The sequence below is a fragment of the Chiloscyllium plagiosum genome, unplaced genomic scaffold (genome assembly GCF_037043375.1).
Source record: "Chiloscyllium plagiosum isolate Xiang-an unplaced genomic scaffold, Cpla_swu_hap1 HiC_scaffold_29, whole genome shotgun sequence".
Lineage (NCBI taxonomy): Eukaryota > Metazoa > Chordata > Chondrichthyes > Orectolobiformes > Hemiscylliidae > Chiloscyllium > Chiloscyllium plagiosum.
In genome coordinates this window covers 34,917,387-34,939,743 of record NW_028270167.1, presented here as the reverse complement: position 1 = coordinate 34,939,743, position 22,357 = coordinate 34,917,387, and the positions used below count along the sequence as shown (strand labels likewise).

The 22,357-nt window shown below is 41.3% G+C and overlaps 1 protein-coding gene across 4 annotated transcripts in view; it reads left to right on the top strand.

The window, feature by feature from the left end:
• Positions 1-22,357, top strand: part of cdon (cell adhesion associated, oncogene regulated) — a 160,885-nt gene that overhangs the window by 127,772 nt on the left and 10,756 nt on the right. For all 4 annotated transcript variants that reach the window (XM_087976487.1, XM_087976486.1, XM_043676883.2 and 1 more), the window contains 6 exons: positions 3,618-3,824; positions 4,427-4,608; positions 11,120-11,225; positions 14,930-15,052; positions 18,604-18,837; positions 21,067-21,353. In XM_087976487.1, the coding sequence (XP_087832613.1) occupies positions 3,618-3,824; positions 4,427-4,608; positions 11,120-11,225; positions 14,930-15,052; positions 18,604-18,837; positions 21,067-21,353 (1,139 nt within the window). The remainder of the gene's footprint in view (positions 1-3,617; positions 3,825-4,426; positions 4,609-11,119; positions 11,226-14,929; positions 15,053-18,603; positions 18,838-21,066; positions 21,354-22,357) is intronic.

Genomic DNA, 22,357 nt, shown 5'->3' with positions numbered 1-22,357 from the left:
ATTCCATTACACTATTCAGGAAACATTTCTGTTGCTTCTAAAATGAAGAACAGACTGCTGAATTCAAAAGTAGAAATAGTTATTCCTCTTTAATAACAATTCCCTCACATAGGTTTAACTGCAATGCCCTGCACTCTGAGATTCCAACACCAGGAATCAACTGAAACTTCCATGTCAAATTTTCAAAAATCGAGTTTTGGATTCAAGGGATTATTTTCATCTAGTTCTGTTCGTTTGCTTTGTGTATTTCATTACCTCCGTGAATGGAATGTAATATTGTCTGTGCTATTAACATCTACTGCTAGTGCTTGGAGCTGCATCAGTCTTTATTGCTGTATTCACAACTTGTCTGATTTGAAGTATTTAAATGGAAATTTCAATGAGTAGTTGCCATCTGATTGGGTCTAACACTAAGAATCATACTGCCTTGAAAATATGCTTTTACTAACATTGTTATTCTGTCTTCTTTGCTCTCTTCTTTGCTGTCTAAAGTTGCTCTGAATTCAGTAAGTATTATTTTGGCAGAAGCTTTAACTAGCTTATGTCTTCAAAGTACTTGACATGTCTGAAATGCTTTTGAGTACAATGGCAGCTTTTTTTTGTGTGTATTTTCATGCAAAAAAAATGGCATCTTACAGCTGTTCAGCGTGCTCCCCTTGAGCAGGGAGTCTAGAACTAGGCCAGATAGTTTAAGAATTAAAGGTCGCACAATTAAGATGGATGAGATTTTTCTTTCCTCTGAGGATCATCAGTATGTGGAATTCACTTTTCCGGAAAGCAATGGACGCTTGGTCATTGAATAAATTCCAAACAAGCTTGATAGGTTTTTCCATCGGCAAGAGTTAAGAATTATGGCAAGTGGAGAGGAAAGTATAGTTGAGGCCACCAATCAGATTAGCCATGATGTTGTGGAATGGCAGAATAGCCTCAAGGGGTTGAATAGCCTACTCCTGTATTTTTGTGGTCAATGTTGGAGTAGTGTAGAGAGCTTTATGTAACAACCAAACAGTGTGTACTTAAAATATTTCAGAATCATTAATTGGCCATTATTTTTCAGGTTTTTTAGCTCTGCCAGTAGGCAAGCTTATTCATTTGGACATGCAATTCCGGGGAAAACTTTCCCGCTTGACAGGAAAACATGTCAAAGATTCACTTAGCTATGTTTGTGACAATAGCATGACAGTTTGTGATCTTTGACACATCATTGGTTGAAAAATGTATTTTGAAAGTTTGCAGATGATACCAAATTGGGTAGGAGGGTGAACAGTGATGAGGATACAGAGATCCTTCAGCATGATCTGGACAAATTGGGTGAGTGGGAAAATCACTGGCAGTTGCAGTATGATTTAGACAAATGTGAGGTTATTCACTTTGGAAGCAAAAAGGAGAAGGCAGGCTACTACCTGAATGGCTGTAAATTGGGAGAGGGGAGTGTGCGGTGGGATCTGGGTGTCCTTGTACACCAGTCATTGAAAATGAGCGTGTAGGTGCAGCAGGCAGTAAAGAAGTCAAATGGTATGTTGACCTTCATTGCGAGAGGTTTCAAGTACTGGAGCAGGGATGTGTTGCTGCAGTCATACAGGGCCTTGGTGAGGCCACACCTAGAATATTGTGTGCAGTTTTGGTCTCCTTTTCTGAGGAAGGATGCTCTTGCTCTTGAGGCAGCGAAGGTTCACCAGGCTGATTCTGGGGTTGGCGGGACTGACATGAGAGATTGATTAGGTTAGGATTGTTTTCATTGGTGTTCAGATGAATGAGAGGGATCTCAGAGAGACCTAAAATTCTAACAGGACTAGAGAGGGTGGATGCAGGGAGGATGTTCCTGGTGGTGGGTGTGTCCAGAACCAGGGGATCACAGCCTGAGGGTTTGAGGTGGACCATTTAGGACGGAGATGAGACATTTCTACACCCAAAGAGTAGTGAGCCTGTGGGATTCATTACTACAGGAAGTAGTTGATGCCAAAACATTGAATGTATTCAACACAGGTGGCTAGATATACAATTGGGACAAATGGGATCAAAGGTTATGGGGAGAAAACAGGATTAGGCTGTTGTGTTGGACAATCAGCCATGATCATGATGAATGGCAGATTGGCTGCCTCCTCCTCCTATCTTTTGCGTTTCTCCAAATCTGTTAGCAAATCAAACATGACTTTTTTTTTCTCCCAAAAGTTCTTGCACTCAAACTGGCTGGTGGAGACAAGAGAGACAGTGAAAGATTTTAAAATTGTAATTCATGTTCCATTATTTTTAAACTATAATCTTGTGTCAAGTTAAAGCAAAGAAAATTGAACACCCAAGTGTAAGTGTATATACAAATAAGTTGGGGCTTATTTTATTTTCTTAGGCCTAATATTCCAATAATAAAAGTTTCTAGAATAAAAGCAAGAACTGTGAATGTTGAAATAAAAATGTTGTGATTAAAAATTTCTAATGTTTGGGTAACTTTGCATATAATAATCTATATTTATTATCTATTTCAGTGTTAGTGCACGATTTTAGAAACCTACAAAATTTGTCAGCCGAAAGGTGTGTTTCTCTGCAGTGACTGATAACATAAGGGTTTAAAATGACATAACATCAATAATTCTGGAGCATGTGATAATGAAGGCCTTCTGTATTATCTGAAAGGCAAGATTGAGGCATGAACCTAAAGCAAAGGAGCTGCTTTTTAAGTATATATTAAAAGGAAAGTTAATGTTTTCCCTGTGATCTGTCTTATTTCCTCCTGCCAAGACTGGTTGGATCCTACATTAAGTTTCTCCCAATGCTATCTCTCTCAGTTTGATAGGCACTTTGAGATTGTCTAAGTGGATAACCTGTCTTTCTAACATTCCCTGCTTCCCTTGAGATCCCTTGTGTGTCGTCTGGAAGCACCAGAAATCACCGACAGTGATTCACCAACAGGAAGTCCCACCATTTCATGGTACAGTGCAATAAGTCTTTTGCTCTGCAATTAAAGCCTCAAAATCTCATTGAGAATTTGTTTTGTGATTGGCCTGTTGTATAGAGTATTGAGCTCCTGCTAGCCATTTGGTCGATACTAGCTCTTGCTGAAACAATAATAATTTCAGATGTCATCTTCAATTTGAACTTCCAAGAACCTTTTAAAAAGTTGTGATTAAATGTCTTGTTATTGCAGAGCGCAACTGCACAATTGGTGAGGCAGTATCTCCCAAATGCTAAATCTGCCATAAATTTTGTTGGATTGTTTATGAAATGCTGTGGGGCTTTTTTAAATGTAATGACTTATTGAGACATTTATTTTGCTGCTGAAGGGCTCTTTGTGAAATACTTCCTCTTAATTTTTAAGTAATGTGAGAATCCTGTGACAGCATTCTGAATAACGACTGTACTTCTGGCGGTCAATAAGATGGATTAGTCAAACTGAAAAAAACCTGAGTTACCCTGGACACAGGATGCACTGTCTGAGAGAGAGCATAATTGCAAAAAAAAATCCAAATTGCAAACATCATCTGCTTGTTGAAGCAGACCAGAATTTGCAGTCCTAAAGCTGAAATTTTGCCAAAAAGCCACTTTTTATTCTCTGCGTACAGCCAGTAATTAAGTAATTTTAACTTTCCAGCCCATTCCTGACCGTTCTTTTTCTTATCTAGTCCCTGAGGCACCAGACCGACCTACAATCTCAACTGCCTCAGAAACCTCTGTGTATGTGACTTGGATTCCAAGAGCGAATGGAGGCTCCCCCATCACCTCCTTTAATGTGGAGTACAAACGGATAGGAAGGAACAGTGACTGGCTAGTGGCAGCAAACAGCATCTCGCCATCTAAACTTTCAGTGGAAGTGCGTGGTCTTGAACCAGGTAACAAAACGAAAAGTGAAATAAGGCTCAGTAATCTAATTAAATTCTGTGGGCCTTGTAAAGGCAGAAGCATCTCAAGCAGTTACAGTTGATTGTATAGTCTTTAAAACTTCTATTTTGTCTTTGCTCCTGAGAATGTTAACGGTTGCAGTCATACAGATTGATGGACATTAGCTTTCAGCACATCCCTTAGGTAGCCATTCGTGTATAAGCCCAAATATTGTGTATCTGAACAATCTAAATGTGATTGCATTGCAGCTGTGCCCAATCTGATTTCACGTTACATAACTTCTACTGATACTGACTTTTTATTTAGATTTCATTTCAACTGAATTCAAATTCAGAGACTACAATGGAAGGGCTTGTACATCTGTTCTCTGGAACAGTCCAGGCCTCTAAGTTACTCTTCTATCCTACCAGAACCTAAGACCACATGTTTTCCCTCCAGATTTAGCTCCCCATTCCTCATTTTATATCATTGCAACACAATGGTCAAGCTCTCTGCAAAGAGTCATTGCTCATTCCTGTAAGGAGATCTTCAGCTGTGATGTAGCACATTGTCCTGTGCTGCACTAATTATTACTCCCATATTTGTGCCATAGGTGCTGCATACAAATTTCGTGTGATTGCCATTAATGCCTATGGTGAAAGTCCCAGAAGTGCTGCCTCACGACCTTATCAAGTGGCAGGATTCAGCAATCCATTTTCAGCACGTCCAATTGCAGGTCCTCACATTGCTCATACTGAAGCTGTAACTGACACCCAGATCATGCTGAAATGGACGGTAAGCATAGAGCTCTTCGTTGTATGTCATCAATTTACTAACCATGTTGTTAACTTTTATTTTGTCTCCCCTATTTTAAAAAAAGGATCTCAATTTGGGTCAGTATTCTATCTTATTAACAACAAAGGTAATTTTTAATGCAAAACATTGTTGCTTTTGAGCCGCCTTATGCAGAAGCCTTGTTTAAACAAAGTAATAAAAGTAATAAAACGATTGAGATTGGATTTTGGGCAGCTAGTTCCAATTAAAGTAAATGGTGTCTCACAAATGAATCATTCTTGTCTGTTCTGTGTTTACTGAAGCATTACTTACCTGTTTCTAAAGGCAAGAAAGATTCTCTGAAGGAGCACACCAGAGTCAATAGCTAAAATTCTTTAATTAAAAAGCAATTCCATTCATTTAGAACTTGTTTGCCCACATATCTAATCAAGAGAAAACACTGTCCTAGCCAGAGAGTTCATTAATGAGACCTGTCTGGAGTTGTGTACTTTCCTAAAAGAATTTTCAAAAGAGAAAATACTGGTTTGAATTAGAGTAGATGATTCATTCAACTAAATGCCACTGTTGATTTCAATATTTTGCTCCTTGTTTCTAGGCAATTATGTGAACACTTAAAAATAGCATGTCTAAGAGTTTTATTAGGAATTCTGAACATGTAAAATGTGCTTACAATGTAACCACACTAGTAACTGGAGTACTCCCCACTCACTGTCTCCTGGTGTTTATTAATCTTACAAACCTTTGGAGTTCAGTTAGAGGATGAGGCAGCAGCCAGTCCACAAAATGCATCTAGCTGAACAGCATGGCTAGCGATAGAAGGATTTGAGCCTTTTGTCATGACTGTAATAGAGTGTTCTCAAAATTCAAAGATTTGATGTGATTTATCATATGGGCAGGTTTGCCATATATGGAATCTTTAAACAAAGGAATCACTCAAATGTTTATCCCTAGCATTTTCTAGCAGCAAAGCTTGCCTATTCCTTTTAGATTCCTCCTTCTGAAGATTGGACCTCAAGTCAATCCATTTTTCAAGTTGCTGGAAATTTTTTAAAATAATGTTTTCTTTTAAAAAAAAAGCTGGTCTAACTGCATGACCAGCTTGTCCAGTTGCATATAGTCTCAGTTTCAATCAGCAAAAATTGCGCAAATGAGGTTAGAATTCGACATCCCAAGAATTAGCAATTTTAATGGTAAAAAAGTTTGCTGATTGAGCTCTGCTAAAGGTGGATGGTGGTGAATGATGGAGGCTCTTATCAGTCTCTGAAACTCAGTTGCATTTCATTCATCCAGCCACCTCATTAAATCCAAGAATGTTCTCAATTATAATCAGTCCTTTCCTGGCAGCAGGCAAGCACTAGAACCAGGGAAGTCTGACCCCTATGTTTGATAGAACCTTCATTTACTGATTTTTCAGCAAAAAAAAGCCTGTCTTATTCTGAGCAGATTGATAAGATCACTTGAGATTGGTAGGAGACACGCAAGGCTCTGGAAAAATATTTTCTTGGTTGTGTCATGTTTCCCTCCTGGATTAAGTTGATGGATTGACAGTGAGGCTTTGAGTTTAGTTATTACTTTAATTGCGCACTGATTATCATAAAGGCTCAGCAGTACATTAACCATGGGAGGACTGGAAACCGTTTATAAGTTAAGGAGCAAGTTACAACAAGCAAGTTAAATCTCTGATATTTAACTATTAAGCACAATGTAACCCTTAACCTGCTGTTGAAAAGCCTCCTTATACAGTTGTACACTCTGCAAAAGGCCTTTCAGCAAGGTTACTGTTGCTCACTACTGCTTATTTAACTCAGTTTTCTGAATAGTCAGTGCTATTGCATAGAGATGCTGTGAAAGACACTCGTCAGAGAGCCTTGGACCTGCAGCCCTTGATTTTCCAACGCAGGAAATCTGCTGTTCTGCCTAATTAGAGTTCCTGTATTGAACAGGCTAAAAATTACTAACTGTAGGCATTTGCTATTTTTCCACCAGGGTAAAGGTTACTTACTGTGTAATGAGAGAGCTCCTGTTTGTTCCGCGACTCCCTTGTCAGATCCACACCCCCCACCGACCCAACCTCCACTCCCGGCACCTTCCCTTGCAACCGCAGGAGGTGCAACACTTGCGCCCACACATCCCCCCTCACTTCTCTCCAAGGCCCCAAAGGAAACTTCCATATCCGCCACAGAAAAACATAACCTCATCACCTCAGGGGACCTCCCATCCACCGCCTCCAACCTCATAGTCCCACAACCCCCCACCGCCCGTTTCTACCTCCTGCCCAAAATCCACAAACCTGACTGCCCCGGACGACCCATCGTCTCAGCCTGCTCCTGCCCAACCGAACTCATCTCGGCATACCTCGACACGGTCCTGTCCCCATTAGTCCAAGAACTCCCCACCTACGTTCGTGACACCACCCACGCCCTCCACCTCCTTCAGGATTTCCGCTTCCCCGGTCCCCAACGCCTCATCTTCACCATGGACATCCAGTCCCTGTACACCTCCATCCCCCATCACAAAGGACTCAAAGCACTCCGCTTCTTCCTTTCCTGCCGTACCACCCAGTACCCTTCCACCGACACCCCCCTTCGACTGACCGAACTGGTCCTCACCCTGAACAACTTTTCTTTCCAATCCTCCCACTTTCTCCAAACAAAAGGAGTAGCCATGGGCACCCGCATGGGCCCCAGCTATGCCTGCCTCTTCGTAGGGTATGTGGAACAATCCATCTTCCGCAACTACACTGGCCCCACCCCCCATCTTTTCCTTCGCTACATAGATGACTGTATCGGCGCTACCTCGTGCTCCCACGAGGAGGTTGAACAGTTCATCCACTACACTAACACCTTCCACCCCGACCTCAAATTCACCTGGATAGTCTCGGACTCCTCCCTCCCCTTCCTAGACCTTTCTGTTTCTATCTCAGGCGACCGAATCAACACGGACATCTACTACAAACCAACCGACTCCCACAGCTACCTGGACTACACCTCCTCCCATCCTGCCCCCTGTAAAAACGCCATCCTATTCTCCCAATTCCTTCGTCTCCGCCGCATCTGCTCCCAGGAGGACCAGTTCAAAATACGTACAACACAGATGGCCTCCTTCTTCAAGGACCGCAATTTCCCCCCCGACGTGGTCGACGGTGCCCTCCACCGCATCTCCTCCACTTCCCGCTCCTCCGCCCTTGAGCCCCGCCCCTCCAACCGCCACCAGGACAGAACCCCACTGGTCCTCACCTACCACCCCACCAATCTCCATGTACAGCGCATCATCCGCCGTCACTTCCGCCACCTCCAAACAGACCCCAGCACCAAGGATATATTTCCCTCCCCTCCCCTATCAGCTTTCCGTAGAGACCACTCCCTCCGCGACTCCCTTGTCAGATCCACACTCCCCACCGACCCAACCTCCACTCCCGGCACCTTCCCTTGCAACCGCAGGAGGTGCAACACTTGCGCCCACACATCCCCCCTCACTTCTCTCCAAGGCCCCAAAGGAAACTTCCATATCCGCCACAGATTCACCTGCACCTCCACCCACATCATCTACTGCATCCGCTGCAGCCGGTGTGGCCTCCTCTATATTGGGGAGACAGGCCGCCTACTTGCGGAGCGATTCAGAGAGCACCTCTGGGCCACCCGGACGAACCAACCCAACCACCCTGTAGCACAGCATTTCAACTCCCCCTCCCACTCCACCGAGGATATGCAGGTCATTGGACTCATCCACCGCCAAACCACAACAACGCGACGGTCGGAGGAGGAGCGTCTTATCTTCCGACTGGGAACCCTCCAACCACAGGGGATGAACTTGGACTTCACCAGTTTCTTCATCCCCCCTCCCCCCCACCTTGTCTCAGCCGAATCCCTCCAGCCCGGCACCGCCTTCCTGACCTGCAGTCGTCTTCTTGACCTCTCCGCCTCCATCCTACTCCGACCTATCACCCTCACCTTGACCTCTTTCCACCTATCACATTTCCAACGCCCCTCCTCCAAGTCCCTCCTCCCTACCTTTTATCTTCTCCTGCTGAACACTCTCTGCTCATTCCTGAAGAAGGGCCTGTGCCCGAAACGTTGAATCTCCTGTTCCCTGGATGCTGCCTGACCTGCTGTGTTGTTCCAGCAATAAAGTTTCAACTTTGATCTCCAGCATCTGCAGACCTCACTTTCTCCTCCTGTTTGTTCAGCAGGGTATAGGTCACCTATTTAGAATTTCATCCTTTAATATTAATTCAAGGTTGACCATGCAGAAACATGTCAGAGCACCACTGTGTGCTGAGGATCCCATCTCAGCTGCCTATCTTAGCTACATTTTAATGCAAAGCCACCAAATAACTGCTCATCTTTCAAGGCGCGAGCACAGTAAACAAAAACAGGTCACACTTAACTCTCGTGCTTTTCCAAAATTGAACGGAAAACACTTTTAGGGTGTTTAATTAACTTAGATTGGAATGATATTTTAAATAAATAATTAAGGGAATCACATTTCTTCTTCATTTGTTGCCTCCTGTCTCTGTACTTTCTTTGCCATGCCTCATTCCATTATTGGATATTCTTTTAGATTCCAAAGAAGGGTGGATTAGTGATAAAAAGGGCAATAATGCAGAAGCTGTAAAACAGAGGGCACATATTCAATGTCCAGCTGGAGGTCACTTGGACAAGATGGACATTAGTAAACTGAAAAATGAGCTCCTTCTGTGCAGTCTTGCAAGACAATTTACGTGATGACCATTCACGTTTGCAGACATTTATCTCCCTGTTGTACTTCAGACAACTGGGCAGACTCATTGAACACACAGGCCTCAATATGAACAAATTAAATCTTCCTCCTTCAACGCAGACTCAAAGTTCAATGGAATTCTTCAATGGCTATTGCAGGCAGACAACAATCTTGATTAGAGTCATTTAGTTCCCAGACATGCAATGTAACTCCTTATCATTGTGATTTGGAAATGCTAGAGGACACAGGTCAACAAAAATTATGTGCAAGGAAATTAGTTTTCCTTTTAGATCAACAAATAACAGTGAAAACATTGTGTAAATGCACTGTTGGGCATGCTTCACAGTGGCTTCTGTTTGTCTATAGTTCCTCTAACATTGATTTTGTATTGAGCTGGTGCCACCAGTTTTAACAGGTGTGTTTTGTGCGTCTTCCTGGCCTTTGCCCATGTTTTTCTTTGGGGTTGCTACCAGCTCTGCAGGCCAGTGCCACTAAGGGTTTGACCTAAATAACAGTGGTAATTGCTCTCAAAAGTAAACTGTGAAGTACCTCGAGGACAGGATAGATTATATAAATGCTAGTCTGTTCAAATTTTGCTTGCCTGCTGTCTTGAGTTTGTCCCAAATACCATTCCAGGATAAATCTGTTTGCTGTTAAAACCAAAATCCTAAACACCAAGAGCTGATTTTATGAAACTGACCCCCAGATGTGAAGATTTGCCCACCAGGAACATCAATAATTAAGGCACAGATGCGTGGATGGAAAATCATTTGAAACTTGCACCTGAATTCCCATTATGTAATTCCAAAGAGTAAAACTTCATGTTAGACATCTGGTTTTGTTAAATTGACCCTCGGGATTCCTCTCAAACTTCTAATTCACATTTTTCAGGAGTTCAGTTAAACTTAAAGACTCAAAAAAAAAAGTTGCATGGTACTGATGTTAACTAGATTTCTCTTTCTTGAATTTAGATAAAATTTACTAAATGTCCACAAATGGTAAACATTAGAACATCAGTAAATGTACCATCATTAACTTTATTCCATTAGCAAGGTGATCAATTTAGGGAGCATGCATTATTTTCCTAGCACCCTGTTGAACTGTCCATGACTCCTAACCTAAACTAGAGCACAGACTGTCCAGTAACTGCCATGTAACTGACCTAGGGTGCTTGACTCTTGGCTCTGAAGTAGAGTTTGAGTTTCATTGATGAAATAGTTTACCCATCTGCAATGGGAACGGAACAAACACCAGGTGGGAAATGGTCTTAATTTGGTGACCCACCTGAGATGAGAGAAAGTGGTTGCTTAGGGATTGATATTATTGGCTAATACAAACAGATCAACTTTTACTGGTCTACCCCTTTTAACAAAGCATCATTGATGTAAGTAGCCTGATTGGAAAAGAGAGAAGGGAGGCTTTAAGAAAATGAATAAATTGTCTTTGATGTAAAATTAACATGTTGTTGTTGCACTTAGTTGTCCTCTTGGCTTGAATACCTTTAATTCGTGGCACCAGGGATCTAATCTGTCTGAACACCTCTCTACTAACTCATTGTGTTTCAATAACAATGAATGTGGGGCAACCTTGATATGAGCATGAATCTACAGCACAAACGTTTATCTAACATGGAACTACATCTATGGTTACATTAAAGCCCACTGTTGTGATAGATTTTATACATGATATGCATAACTTTGGAAGGCTGAGGTTACATATTAAAAAAAACTCCTTATGATGAATTGCAGCTTTGCCAATACTGATATTTCTATTGATCTGATTATCTCAACAGTATATTCCATCCAGTAACAACAACACTCCCATCCAAGGATTTTATATCTATTACCGACCGACCGACAGTGACAATGACAGCGACTACAAGCGAGATGTAGTTGAAGGTACACAAAGGAAAAAAGTCCTATTGTCAGTGATTTAACCATTGTTTACAATAATTACAAAATCCTTGAACCCAGCTGGACAGGCGCAACTCCTGAATAGAAAAATTAAAAATAATGTCACAATCTTATTTTAAGAAAGGAAACTAAGATTAAAGAAGGAAGTGTAATATGAACAAAGTACTGTGGATGCTGGAGATCTGAAATAGAAGCTGAAAATGTGTTGCTGGAAAAGCGCAGCAGGTCAGGCAGCATCCAGGGAACAGGAGAATCGACGTTTCGGGCATAAGCCCTTCTTCAGGAATGCCCGAAACGTCGATTCTCCTGTTCCCTGGATGCTGCCTGACCTGCTGCGCTTTTCCAGCAGCACATTTTCAGCTCTGATCTCCAGCATCTGCAGACCTCACTTTCTCATCTGAAATAGAAGGTCAAGTGCTGGAAAAACTTAGCATGCCTAACTGCATCTGTAGAGAGAGAGAAACCGCTAATGTTTCAGCATGATAAAATATAACTGTTTGCATCTGAAAGGGGCTAGAAATTGATGGTTTTTGTGCTATTGATGAAGTGGGAGGAGGAGCAAGTGGAACAGATGGTGAGTGTGTCCAGAGAAAATGACAAAGGAAGTGCTATTAGTGGTAGAGAAGTGATGCAAGTGCCGAATAGGTTTAATAGCAGAAAATAGGACTGAACTGACGAGTGGGATGTAATCAAAATGGAAGTGTGTTTATGGTCTCAAGTTGCTGAGCTCGAAGTTAAATCCTGAAGGCTGTAAAATATCTAAGCAGAAAATGAGATGTTCTTCCTCCAACTTGTGTCGGACTTTGCTGTTACACTGCAGCAGGCTAAAGACAGAAAAGTTATATGAGAGCAAAATGGTGTGAAGAAATGGCAGGCAACTGGAAGTTTGCGGTCATTCTTAAAGACGAAGCAGAGGGTTCTGTAAAGCAAACTCCAATTATCTGTTTTGTCTTATAGTACAAATTATAATCTATGTGAAAGGAAATTTAATAGAGGCAGGCAAAAGTAAACTCCTGTCAGAACAGGGAGGTTCTTCCAGGTAACCATATTCAACACAGCTGTTATTGAGTGACTTAGGTGAACAAAATAACTGTCTAAATATTGGTGGGTATGTGGTAACCAGGGGCCAACAATGGAAATAGGCTTTGAAGATGTTCCTACCATTTGCTGCAAGACAGTTTTGGTAGCTCGAAACAATGGAGTTTGTCTTCTGTTATTAGAGTAATTGGGGAGCTTAAACAAGGCAATGTCTCTAATTATGTTTGAAGTATGTACATTTTCTTCTTCTAACAGGCCTTCTGATTCCTCTTCACATTAGCAAATGCTACAGCCATTTCCATTCCCTTACTCCCCTGCTGGATAATATCAATGTGAAAATGTTGTCTGAGGGTAGAATGTAGCTCATTCATTATATCCTTCCATAGTCGAGTAACTTTCCACTGCCACTTTCTGTCCAGCTAATGACTGGAGAATGGCTACTTGAGAGAAGTAAAAGTGGGGTTGGCACTTGTATCCCTGTGGTAGTCAATTACTTCAGTAGAGGCAGCAGGAAAGAGTTTTGAGGGTTATTGGGCAATTTTCAGTCATCCATTTTAGAAGTAACAATTTTAAGGTGAAGTAAGGATTTAATTCCTGATTTATTTGTTCAATAGCACTGTTACTGTAATATCAAAATGTGGCCATGACCATTAGTGAACACAGTTACAACTATAAAAATAAGTGAGACTGTGCAGAGCAGAGTCAGGAGTGTAAGTACAGGCAAGACTCGGAGCTGTGGGAGGTAGACCTTCATTCCCTGTTGCCATAGCGATCTCTCAGGTGGAATTTCCTGTCAAAGACTTTATTAAACACTTAATTAAATTCTTACCAGCAATGCCCACCACACTCTTCCACTTTTATTTTAATTAAAGTACACCACAAATCAAACTGGGTGCAAAGGAAAAAATTGCTAAGTAATTTTCAGGAGGAGGGGAAAGTGTTTTTGGAGGCTTTTAACAGCCTGGGTACGGGCCAGGAAAAACAAAATGATGTGATCAGACTGCAAAGCTTGGACTGTGCAGTGACCCAGGGCCAAGAGTGACTGCGGCCAGGAGACAGCAGGAATTCAGTCAGTTATTTTCACTTTCCCTTTGGGATTCTGTCTCACAGGAATATAGTAACCAGAGGCAAAAGATTTGTTTATTAAATTATTGTGCTGGGTTTTGTTTTCTCATTTTAAGGAAAAGGAAGGATTGACTCCGTCCAGGCTGAAATCATGCTGCTTGTTAAATTTCTGTCCAGACTCAAGGCAGTAAGCAGATTTCTAAGCCTGCTGTTTGATAATTATCTTGACAGAATTTTGATTTACAATGTCCCAACAGATTTTTCCTCTTTTGCCAGTGGGGGATGGGGATGTAGTAAAAGGGCCACAATCTGGATAAGTGAATGCAGAACATTGCAGGAGGAATCAAAGTTTTCATAAAATAAAATTCTGAGGTCATTTTCCTGAGAGAGTGATTTTAACATTGAATCTTTATCTTGCACACACCATATTTTTTAAAACTACGCTTTCCAGTTATATTCATTGGTTACTGATGTCAATTGCTTATCATTTTGACTAAACTAAAATACGTCCAGGCATTCTCATTTTGTCCTGTTATTTACATAGTGAATCCTTCTTCCAGGTCAATTTCAACAGTCAATAACACACTGCTAAATATTTCACTGCAGTCAACTCAAAGCCATTTCTTTTCCAAACAAACTGGCAAACTCAATTTCATCATGTTCCTCCTGATTTGCATTGATTTGACCATTCATGTCAAAGTTTGCAGCAGAACATTTTGAAATTCTTGTTATGTACTTGTCTTATTCAGCAATGTGCAGCATAAACCATTCATGTTAAACTTTAACTTGAAAACATTTTTGTAATATAGTGGAATCGTCTAGGTGTGCAATTAAATCATTAGACTATTAATTAAAAAAAACTAAGGATCCAATTTTGGCACAAACAACAAACAATTGAATATAATTCATTTCACTTCTGTATTGTATCATTTTGAATGCGTTCTGAATTAGCAATAAGTTCCTAATGACCAATAATATAGCCACTGTGCTAATCCAGTTCATATTTGACTGAATACCCACACATTTAGTTCAAATATAGGAAATGGATTAGTCGAATGAAAGTCAAATGTAAATAAACAGTATGCAAGTAAGTATCTCTCAAACAAGATTGCATGGCTCCCTCTGATCAGTATAGATCAAATGAAAATGCAGGCTGCTGTCGCCAGTCCTGATATCTATAATAGCCTGTAATGATTTTTTTTTAAATCCCATACTTAAGGTGCCTTGGTCCCTTTTGTTTTTTTTCTTTAACCTGTGAGCTATCATGATAGTACTGATGTTGTGCAGACACAGACATAAGCATCATTAGGTTCAGTTTCCTGTTGCAGTCCCGTTTGCTTACCAAACTAAGATTCAATGAAGAACAGGTAGATCAAACTCTTAGGTTTTGGTAGAGTCATCCTAGATTCAGTAGTGTGTGTCGGACACGCGTTAAATAAGCAATTTTTATACTAGTTGTTCCAATGCACTTGTTCATTTTTATCAAAATCAATGAGATCTACCCTCTTTATACAGTGTAATAAGATTTGTCTGCATGCATAAGGTGGTTAAACAGACATCATCTAACGTGTTTATTTATGATGCAGGGAACAAACAGTGGCATCTCATCAGACATCTGCAGCCTGAAACCTCATATGATATCAAGATGCAGTGTTTTAATGAAGGTGGAGAGAGTGAATTTAGCAATGTCATGATCTGTGAGACCAAAGGTAGGAATTGCTGCTACCATAATTGGCTTTGTCTGGATGTGATCTCCAATATTCTGTTCGATCTGCTAAGTTCTGTGTTGATACTGCACAGGATTCTGATCACGGTGGCACAGGGTTAGCACTTCTGCCTCACAGCGTCAGATACCTGGGTTCAATTCCCGCCTCAGGCGACTCTGTGTGGAGTTTGCACATTCTCCCCATGTCTGCATGGGTTTCCTCCGGGTGCTCCGGTTTCCTCCCACAATCCAATAAAAAATGTTCAGGTTAGGTGAATTGGCCATGCTAAATTGCCCGTAGTGTTAGGTGAAGGCGTAAATGTATGGGAATGTGTCTGGGTGGGTTGCCCTTCAGCGGGTCGGTGTGGACTTGTTGGGCTGAAGGGCCTGTTTCCACACTGTAAGTAATCTAATCTAAAAGAACAGGTGAGAGGAGGACCAGCTTCATTAGTGCCTATTGTTGACTCTCTTGCCTGTACTTGTTCTCTGAAGAATGGCTATTTGATGAGATGTGTTTGGGCAAGCAAAGTCCAGAGCTACATCCAAGCAAAAGTATGCGTGTCTTCAAGAGGGAAAAAAAAGTCATAATTTTGATACATGAGCATGTACTTTTTAAAATATATTCACAGAATGGGAGTTTGCAGGTGATGTTCCCATATGCTCAGTTTTGCTCAGTGGTTAGAGGCCTCAGGTTTGAGGGGATGATATTGCCAAAGGACATTTGACAAGTTGATGCAGAACAACATATAGACATTATACACTGCTGCTGCAATACATATTTCAGGTGGATGGGGTACCAATCAGAAAAGCTTTGTCCTTATGTTACAATCTTAAGTGTTGAAGCTGCAGTCATTCAGACAAGTGTGGATTGTATCATTCACATTCCTGATTTTTTACCTTGCAGATGGGAGGTAGGCTTTGTGAAGTACGGAGGTGAATTAGTTGTAATATACATTGCCTCTAGATTACTCTTCTTTAAACCCATTCAGTTTCTGGTCAATGGTAATACCCTGTTTTTTGTGAATGGTGCAGGATTCAGAAATGGCAATGTTATTGAATGTCATGGGGAGAGTGTTGGATTCTGTTTGTTGGAGATGTCAGTGCCTGGCACTTCTGTGAAGCGAATGTTAATTTCCAGTTGTCAGCCCATACCTGAATTTTGCATGCAAGCATGAGTGCTTCATCATCTGAAAAATAAAGGGTTAATAAGGAAGCAGCTGAAAATTAGACCATATCCCCACTCCCATCCCTATCCTAATTCCCACTGACTTGATTTTATTTGCTGCACTCGCTCAATGCTGTCCTGATACCAGGCAGTCACACTCACTCACCCCAGCTGTTCTGTTCATATTTGGGTCTGGAGATGTGCTCCAGGTAGTTTCCAACTGACTGTTGGTTAGCAGGTTATTAATGAATATCTGCTTAATAATAATGTCAGTGACCACTTTCATCACTTTGTTAATAATCAAGAGTAGACTGACGCGGTAATAATTGACAGGTTTAAATTTGGCTTGCTTTATGTGGACAGAATCTGCCTAGACTATTTCCAGATCTATTGGGCAGGTGCCAGTTTGGAACTCTAGTTGTCTGAAGACATATGTAGTTCAAGAGCACGTGGACTGCAGCTGTTCAAGAAGGCCCTCACCACCACCGTCTCGAGGGCAACTAGGGAGTAGGCATTAAACATTGGACTAACCAACAATGCCCACATCCCACAAGTAAATTAAAATTAAAAAAAGAAACGTTTTCACTACACCCAAGATGTTTTCAGGGTCCGTAGTCTTTGCTGTAGCTAGTGTCCTCAGCCATTTCTTGAATTGCATTAACTGAGAAATGACTTCTGTAATTGTGGACCCCTGAGCAGAAGAGACTGGTTAATCAAACATTTGGTAGTTCTGGCTGAAGATGATTGCAGTTATCTTTTGAACCTCCGCATCATTGAGAATGGAACATGCGTGGAGCCTCCCATTCCCTGAAATTGTTCTAATTGTCTACTATCATTCATGACTCAATGTGATGAGACTGCAGAGTTATGACTTAATCCACTGATGTTCACTTTAGCAATCCTGTTTAGATATTGAAAATCAGAACACAGAATTTAAAAAATATTATAGATACGTGATGCTGTATTTCTTCAGAAAGATATTTTGGTCCTTTTCTTTATTCATGCAGGGAATATGGGCATTGCTGGCGAGCCAGCATTTATTGCCCTTGAGAAGGTGGTGGTGGTGGTGAGCTGCCTTCTTGAAAAGCTGCAGTTCACTTGGTATAAGTCTGCCACGTTGCTGTTAGGGAGAGAATTCCAGGATTTGATCCAGTGACTGTGAAGGAACAGAGATTACAGTTCAAAGTTAGGGTGATTGATTGCTTGAAGGGGCATTTGCATGTTCTGGTTTGCCCACGTATCTGTTGCCCTTCTCATTCAAGCACATTTTGAAAGATGGTTAACTAACTGTACACAGTACACCGTGTACAGTCACTAAAATGCTTAAGAACATTAGGAGCAGGAATAGACTATCCGCCATCTCGAGCCTGCTCCACCTATTGAAGAAATTCAAGATTGATTTGCCCTAGGCCTCAATCCTCCAGATCTTCATTGCCCTCCCCAGTTTTTCAAATATCAGTATTCCTCCCTTCTTAAATACTTTGTGATCTAGCCTCCTCAGTTCTCAGTGAAGACTTCCAATCATTCACTACCCTCCTTAGTGAATAAACTTTCATACATCTCAGACTTGTATGAGTGCCCCATTACTCTGTAACTATGAACCCTAATTTGTACCACACTAGTGGAAATATCTTCTCAACCTTATTTTTAGGTACACCTGATGCTGTTGCTACACTCCTTGTTGAATCTGATTTGATGCCCTGGACTGATGTTGGCATTCTGAGGCATCTATCCTCCATGAGGATACAGACCAATTTGGAATACACTTCCTCTGTCGCTTGTGGCCCATGATGCCTCATAAATCCTTAGTTTTGAGTTGTTCCTTATGTTCTGAATTTATCTCAATTAACAAAAAGACAGCACCAAACATCATGGTAAAGAGTGTTGCATAGTTACCCCTAGTAATGTAGGCAGGAACAGGTGCATTTGCAGCACTTAGATTGCTGAGGAGGAGATTGATTCTTATTGTGAAATATTAGATTAGATTAGATTACTTAGTGTGGAAACAGGCCCTTCGGCCCAACAAGTCCACACCGACCCGCCGAAGCGTAACCCACCCATTCCCCTACATTTACCCCTTTACCTAACACTACGGGCAATTTAGCATGGCCAATTCACCTGACCTGCACATCTTTGGACTGTGGGAGGAAACCGGAGCACCCGGAGGAAACCCACGCAGACACGGGGAGAATGTGCAAACTCCACACAGTCAGTCGCCTGAGTCAGGAATTGAACCCGGGTCTCTGGCACTGTGAGGCAGCAGTGCTAACCACTGTGCCACCGTGCCGCCCTTGGCTGTATTTCTTCAGAAATGATGTGAAAGTATTAGATATATTCACATTTTAGCAATGTTGCTTCTTACTGTCACTTGCTCCTCTCTGTCCTTTTAGCACGGAGGTCCCTTGAATCCTCGGAATACTCTGTGGTGATGGGTGACGACATAAGTACACAACCTAATCTCTCTGACCACCAGGGTGGTGGTCATGGGGCATCCACTTCTGGCACACGGAGCAATGATATGTTATACCTGATTGTGGGCTCAGTGCTAGGGATTATGGTTCTCATCCTCATTATCTTCATTGCCATGTGCCTATGGAAGAATCGTCAACAGACAACGCTACAGAGTAAGTAGTCATGTGGATTACCCTTACCTGTGTTTCCTCTGAGGAATATAATTTATTGTGAGACTTGTTGAAGTATTTTGAACTTTTCATCCCAGTACAGTCACTTTAATGCAAATTATTTAGAGACCCTGCCATTTTCAAGTCGTTGAATCTTAGAAACAAATTATAAGAATTTAAATAGAATTCTTTTATATTTTACACCCTGACTTTAAAATTATGGAGAGAACTTAGCCAGACTTCTGTTTTTTTTAATGAGGAAGGATGAAGGAGCAGAAACTGAGTGAAAGAAAATACAGTTATTCAATAATAAATTTAATGTCTTCCTAAAGTCCTCCTGAACAAACAAGCTTATTAAGGTAACTCACCCGAATGGATGAAGAAATCTTATCAGAATAGCAGTCAAAACTCGTGTCCATAATCATACCAACTCCATATGTTTATCACCCCTGTCCTTGCTGACCTACATTAATTCCCAGTCAAATATGTCTTACTTTTAAAATTCTCATTCTTTGTTTTAAGATGCTTCATGACCTCATCCTTCACTCAATCTTTCATCTTAGCCAGCTTCACGATCTTGCACGATTCCTATACTCATCCTGTTCTGGCTTTTGAGCATCCTCGGTTGTAATTAGTCCAACATTTCTGACTGTGTCTCTTGCTGCTTAAGGCCAAAACTCTATAGTTTTGTCCTGAAACCCCTCTGCTCATCATCTTCTCTTCCTTCCTTTAAGTGCACCTTAAAATCCAGTTATCCCGCTAAGCTTTTGGTCATCTGCTCCAACGTTATACTTTGTAACTTCGTGTTTCATTTGATTGTATTGTATTCCCATGAAGTATCTTGGGTTGTTCAGTTACTTCAAAGGCACTACATAAATATCCATTATTAGTGTAACATCTTGGGGTATATACAAATTAGTGAGAATATTGTTTTATACCTTGTATATGGCCCATGGCATAAACAGCCAGGAAGGCAAATAGCTTGCAAAACCCTGCTCCAGAGCGGTGAATAGAGTTTGGCTGAGGCACTGTCAGTGCAAATAGAAAAGATATTGAGTCAATTTGGCAAAGGAAGGATACGTATACAAACTCATTCCCAGCATGGAGTCTGAGCCTGATGTTCTTGTTCATATGCTTGGAAGCTCATGAGAGAGCTGTCTAGCTTGTGAATTTTGATTCCAGTTGCTAAGGCTGCATGCTGACAGCAAAATCTTCCAATTACATTTAATATATCCACCCCATTCACATAATAGACCTTTTGTTGTAAAACATTCTGACCTTTTTAAAGAAGTTGAGCACTTCAACACCAGTATTAGAGAAATGTGCATGCACCATTGTTATATAACTGGGCAATCAATACTGGACTAGAACTTTTTTGTTAGATCATCTTGTGAACATAGTAACTGTTCTTTTAAGTTCTTCCCCTCTAAGGTGCTAGACTGTTTTCAGCTCCTCCACTTACACTTTGCTTTTCTACTTGTCAGCTGCATTAAATTGTTGATTGGAGAGTGTGGATATCTACAATCCTGTGCTCTCAGTTGCATTCACACAGAGCAAGAACGCTAGTTGAATAATCTACTCTGCAACATCTGTTTCCAACATACAATGGTTTTAAACTGACATCTTTCTGATAAGCATAGGAACCAGAACTATGAAATCTATTCTGCAGTTCATTATGATTGCACCACATACATATTAACTTCCCTTGTATTAGAGTGGTTTCTTTTCTTCAGCAAAATTTACTTACTTAACCTTTTGAGAAAGATATTGGATTGGAATGGTAATGCTTTGAATTGCTTTGGGTATATTTAACGGAAAATGCTACTCCCCAAGTTTGTTTTGCTAGCTTTTAATTCCTCATCTGTTTATACTAACAAAGGCATATAGTCTGTCTTAGGTTCCAGCATTTGGAAGCATATTAGGTGTCGTAGTGATTGCAAAGAGACAGGCAACAGCTGAGGTATGTCGATGAAAAAGAGGCCCCTTCCACAACTTCACTTTGTAAACCTGATACAGGCCTTTTTTCCAGTACAACTGCAACTGGAAGGCTTCATAGGTGGTCACTAAGACTAGGCCTTAACTATTGTCTTAACTCTTTAAATACAAGTTTCATGAAGGGAGTTGATTGATCAAAGTTTTTGAGAGAACTGTAATATTCATTGATATATCTGCAAAATGGGGAGGAGGCATAATTCAGATTGCATACATAAATTTTGTATTTATTTTTCCTAGAGTATGATCCTCCTAACTACCTCTATCAAGGCCAAGAGGTAAATGGCCAGCTGATGGAGTATACCACCCTGCCAGGCACCAGTCGAATCAATGGAAGCATTCATGGCAGCTACATTGGTAATGGAAGCCTCAGCAATGGCTGCCCACACCTGCACCACAAGCTTTCAAATGGGGTGAATGGACTGATGAATGGGGGAATCAATGGAGGAACTGCAATCTATCCTAACCAGACAAACTCACTGCAAAGAGCCCACATGGACTACGACCAAGCTCACCATATTATGAATGTAAGGAGACTGCTGAGTTTTTTTGGTGGAAAGAATCGAGCCTAAAGTCATGTTTAAAGTTGTTGCTTTAATTGTGAGCTTCAACATTGTTTCTTCCTTAACACTTCAAATATTATAGGCAAAAGTGAGGAGTGCAGATACTGCAGATCAGAGTCAAGATTAGAGTGGTGCTGGAAAAGCACATTAGGTCAGGCAGCATCCAAGGAGCAGGAAAATCTATGTTTCAGGCATAAGCCCTTCATTAGCGTTCATTAGCAGAGGGATTGAATTCAAGAGTTGTGAAGTGATGTTGCAGCTGTACAGGACCTTGGTTACGCCACATTTGGAGTACTGTGTGCAGTTCTGGTCACCTCATTTTAGGAAAGTTGTGGAAGCTTTGGAGAGGGTGTAGAGAAGATTTACCAGGATGTTGCCTGGAATGGAGAATAGATCGTACGAGGATAGGTTGAGAGTGCTAGGCCTTTTCTCATTGGAACGGCGAAGGATGAGGGGTGACTTGATAGAGGTTTATAAGATGATCAGGGGAATAGATAGAGTAGACAGTCAGAAACTTTTTCCCTGGGTACAACAGAGTGTTACAAGGGGACATAAATTTAAGGTGAAGGGTGGAAGGTATGGGGGGATGTCAGGGGTAGGTTCTTTACCCAGAGAGTGGGGGGGGCATGGAATGCGCTGCCTGTGGGAGTGGCAGAGTCAGAATCATTGGCGACCTTTAAGCTGCAATTGGATAGGTACATGGATGGGTGCTCAAGCTAGGACAAATGTTCGGTACAACATCGTGGGCCGAAGGGCCTATTCTGTGCTGTATTGTTCTATGTTCTATCAGGCTTATGCCCGAAACGTCGATTTTTCTGCTCCTCGGATGCTGCCTGACCTGCTGTGCTTTTCCAGCACCACTCTAATCTTGACTTTAAATATTATGTCTTCTGATATTTTCATATTCATATATATTCTCCATCGCAATAACTTGCTGTGGTGTTTGCTGCACATTTCCAATCCTCTTA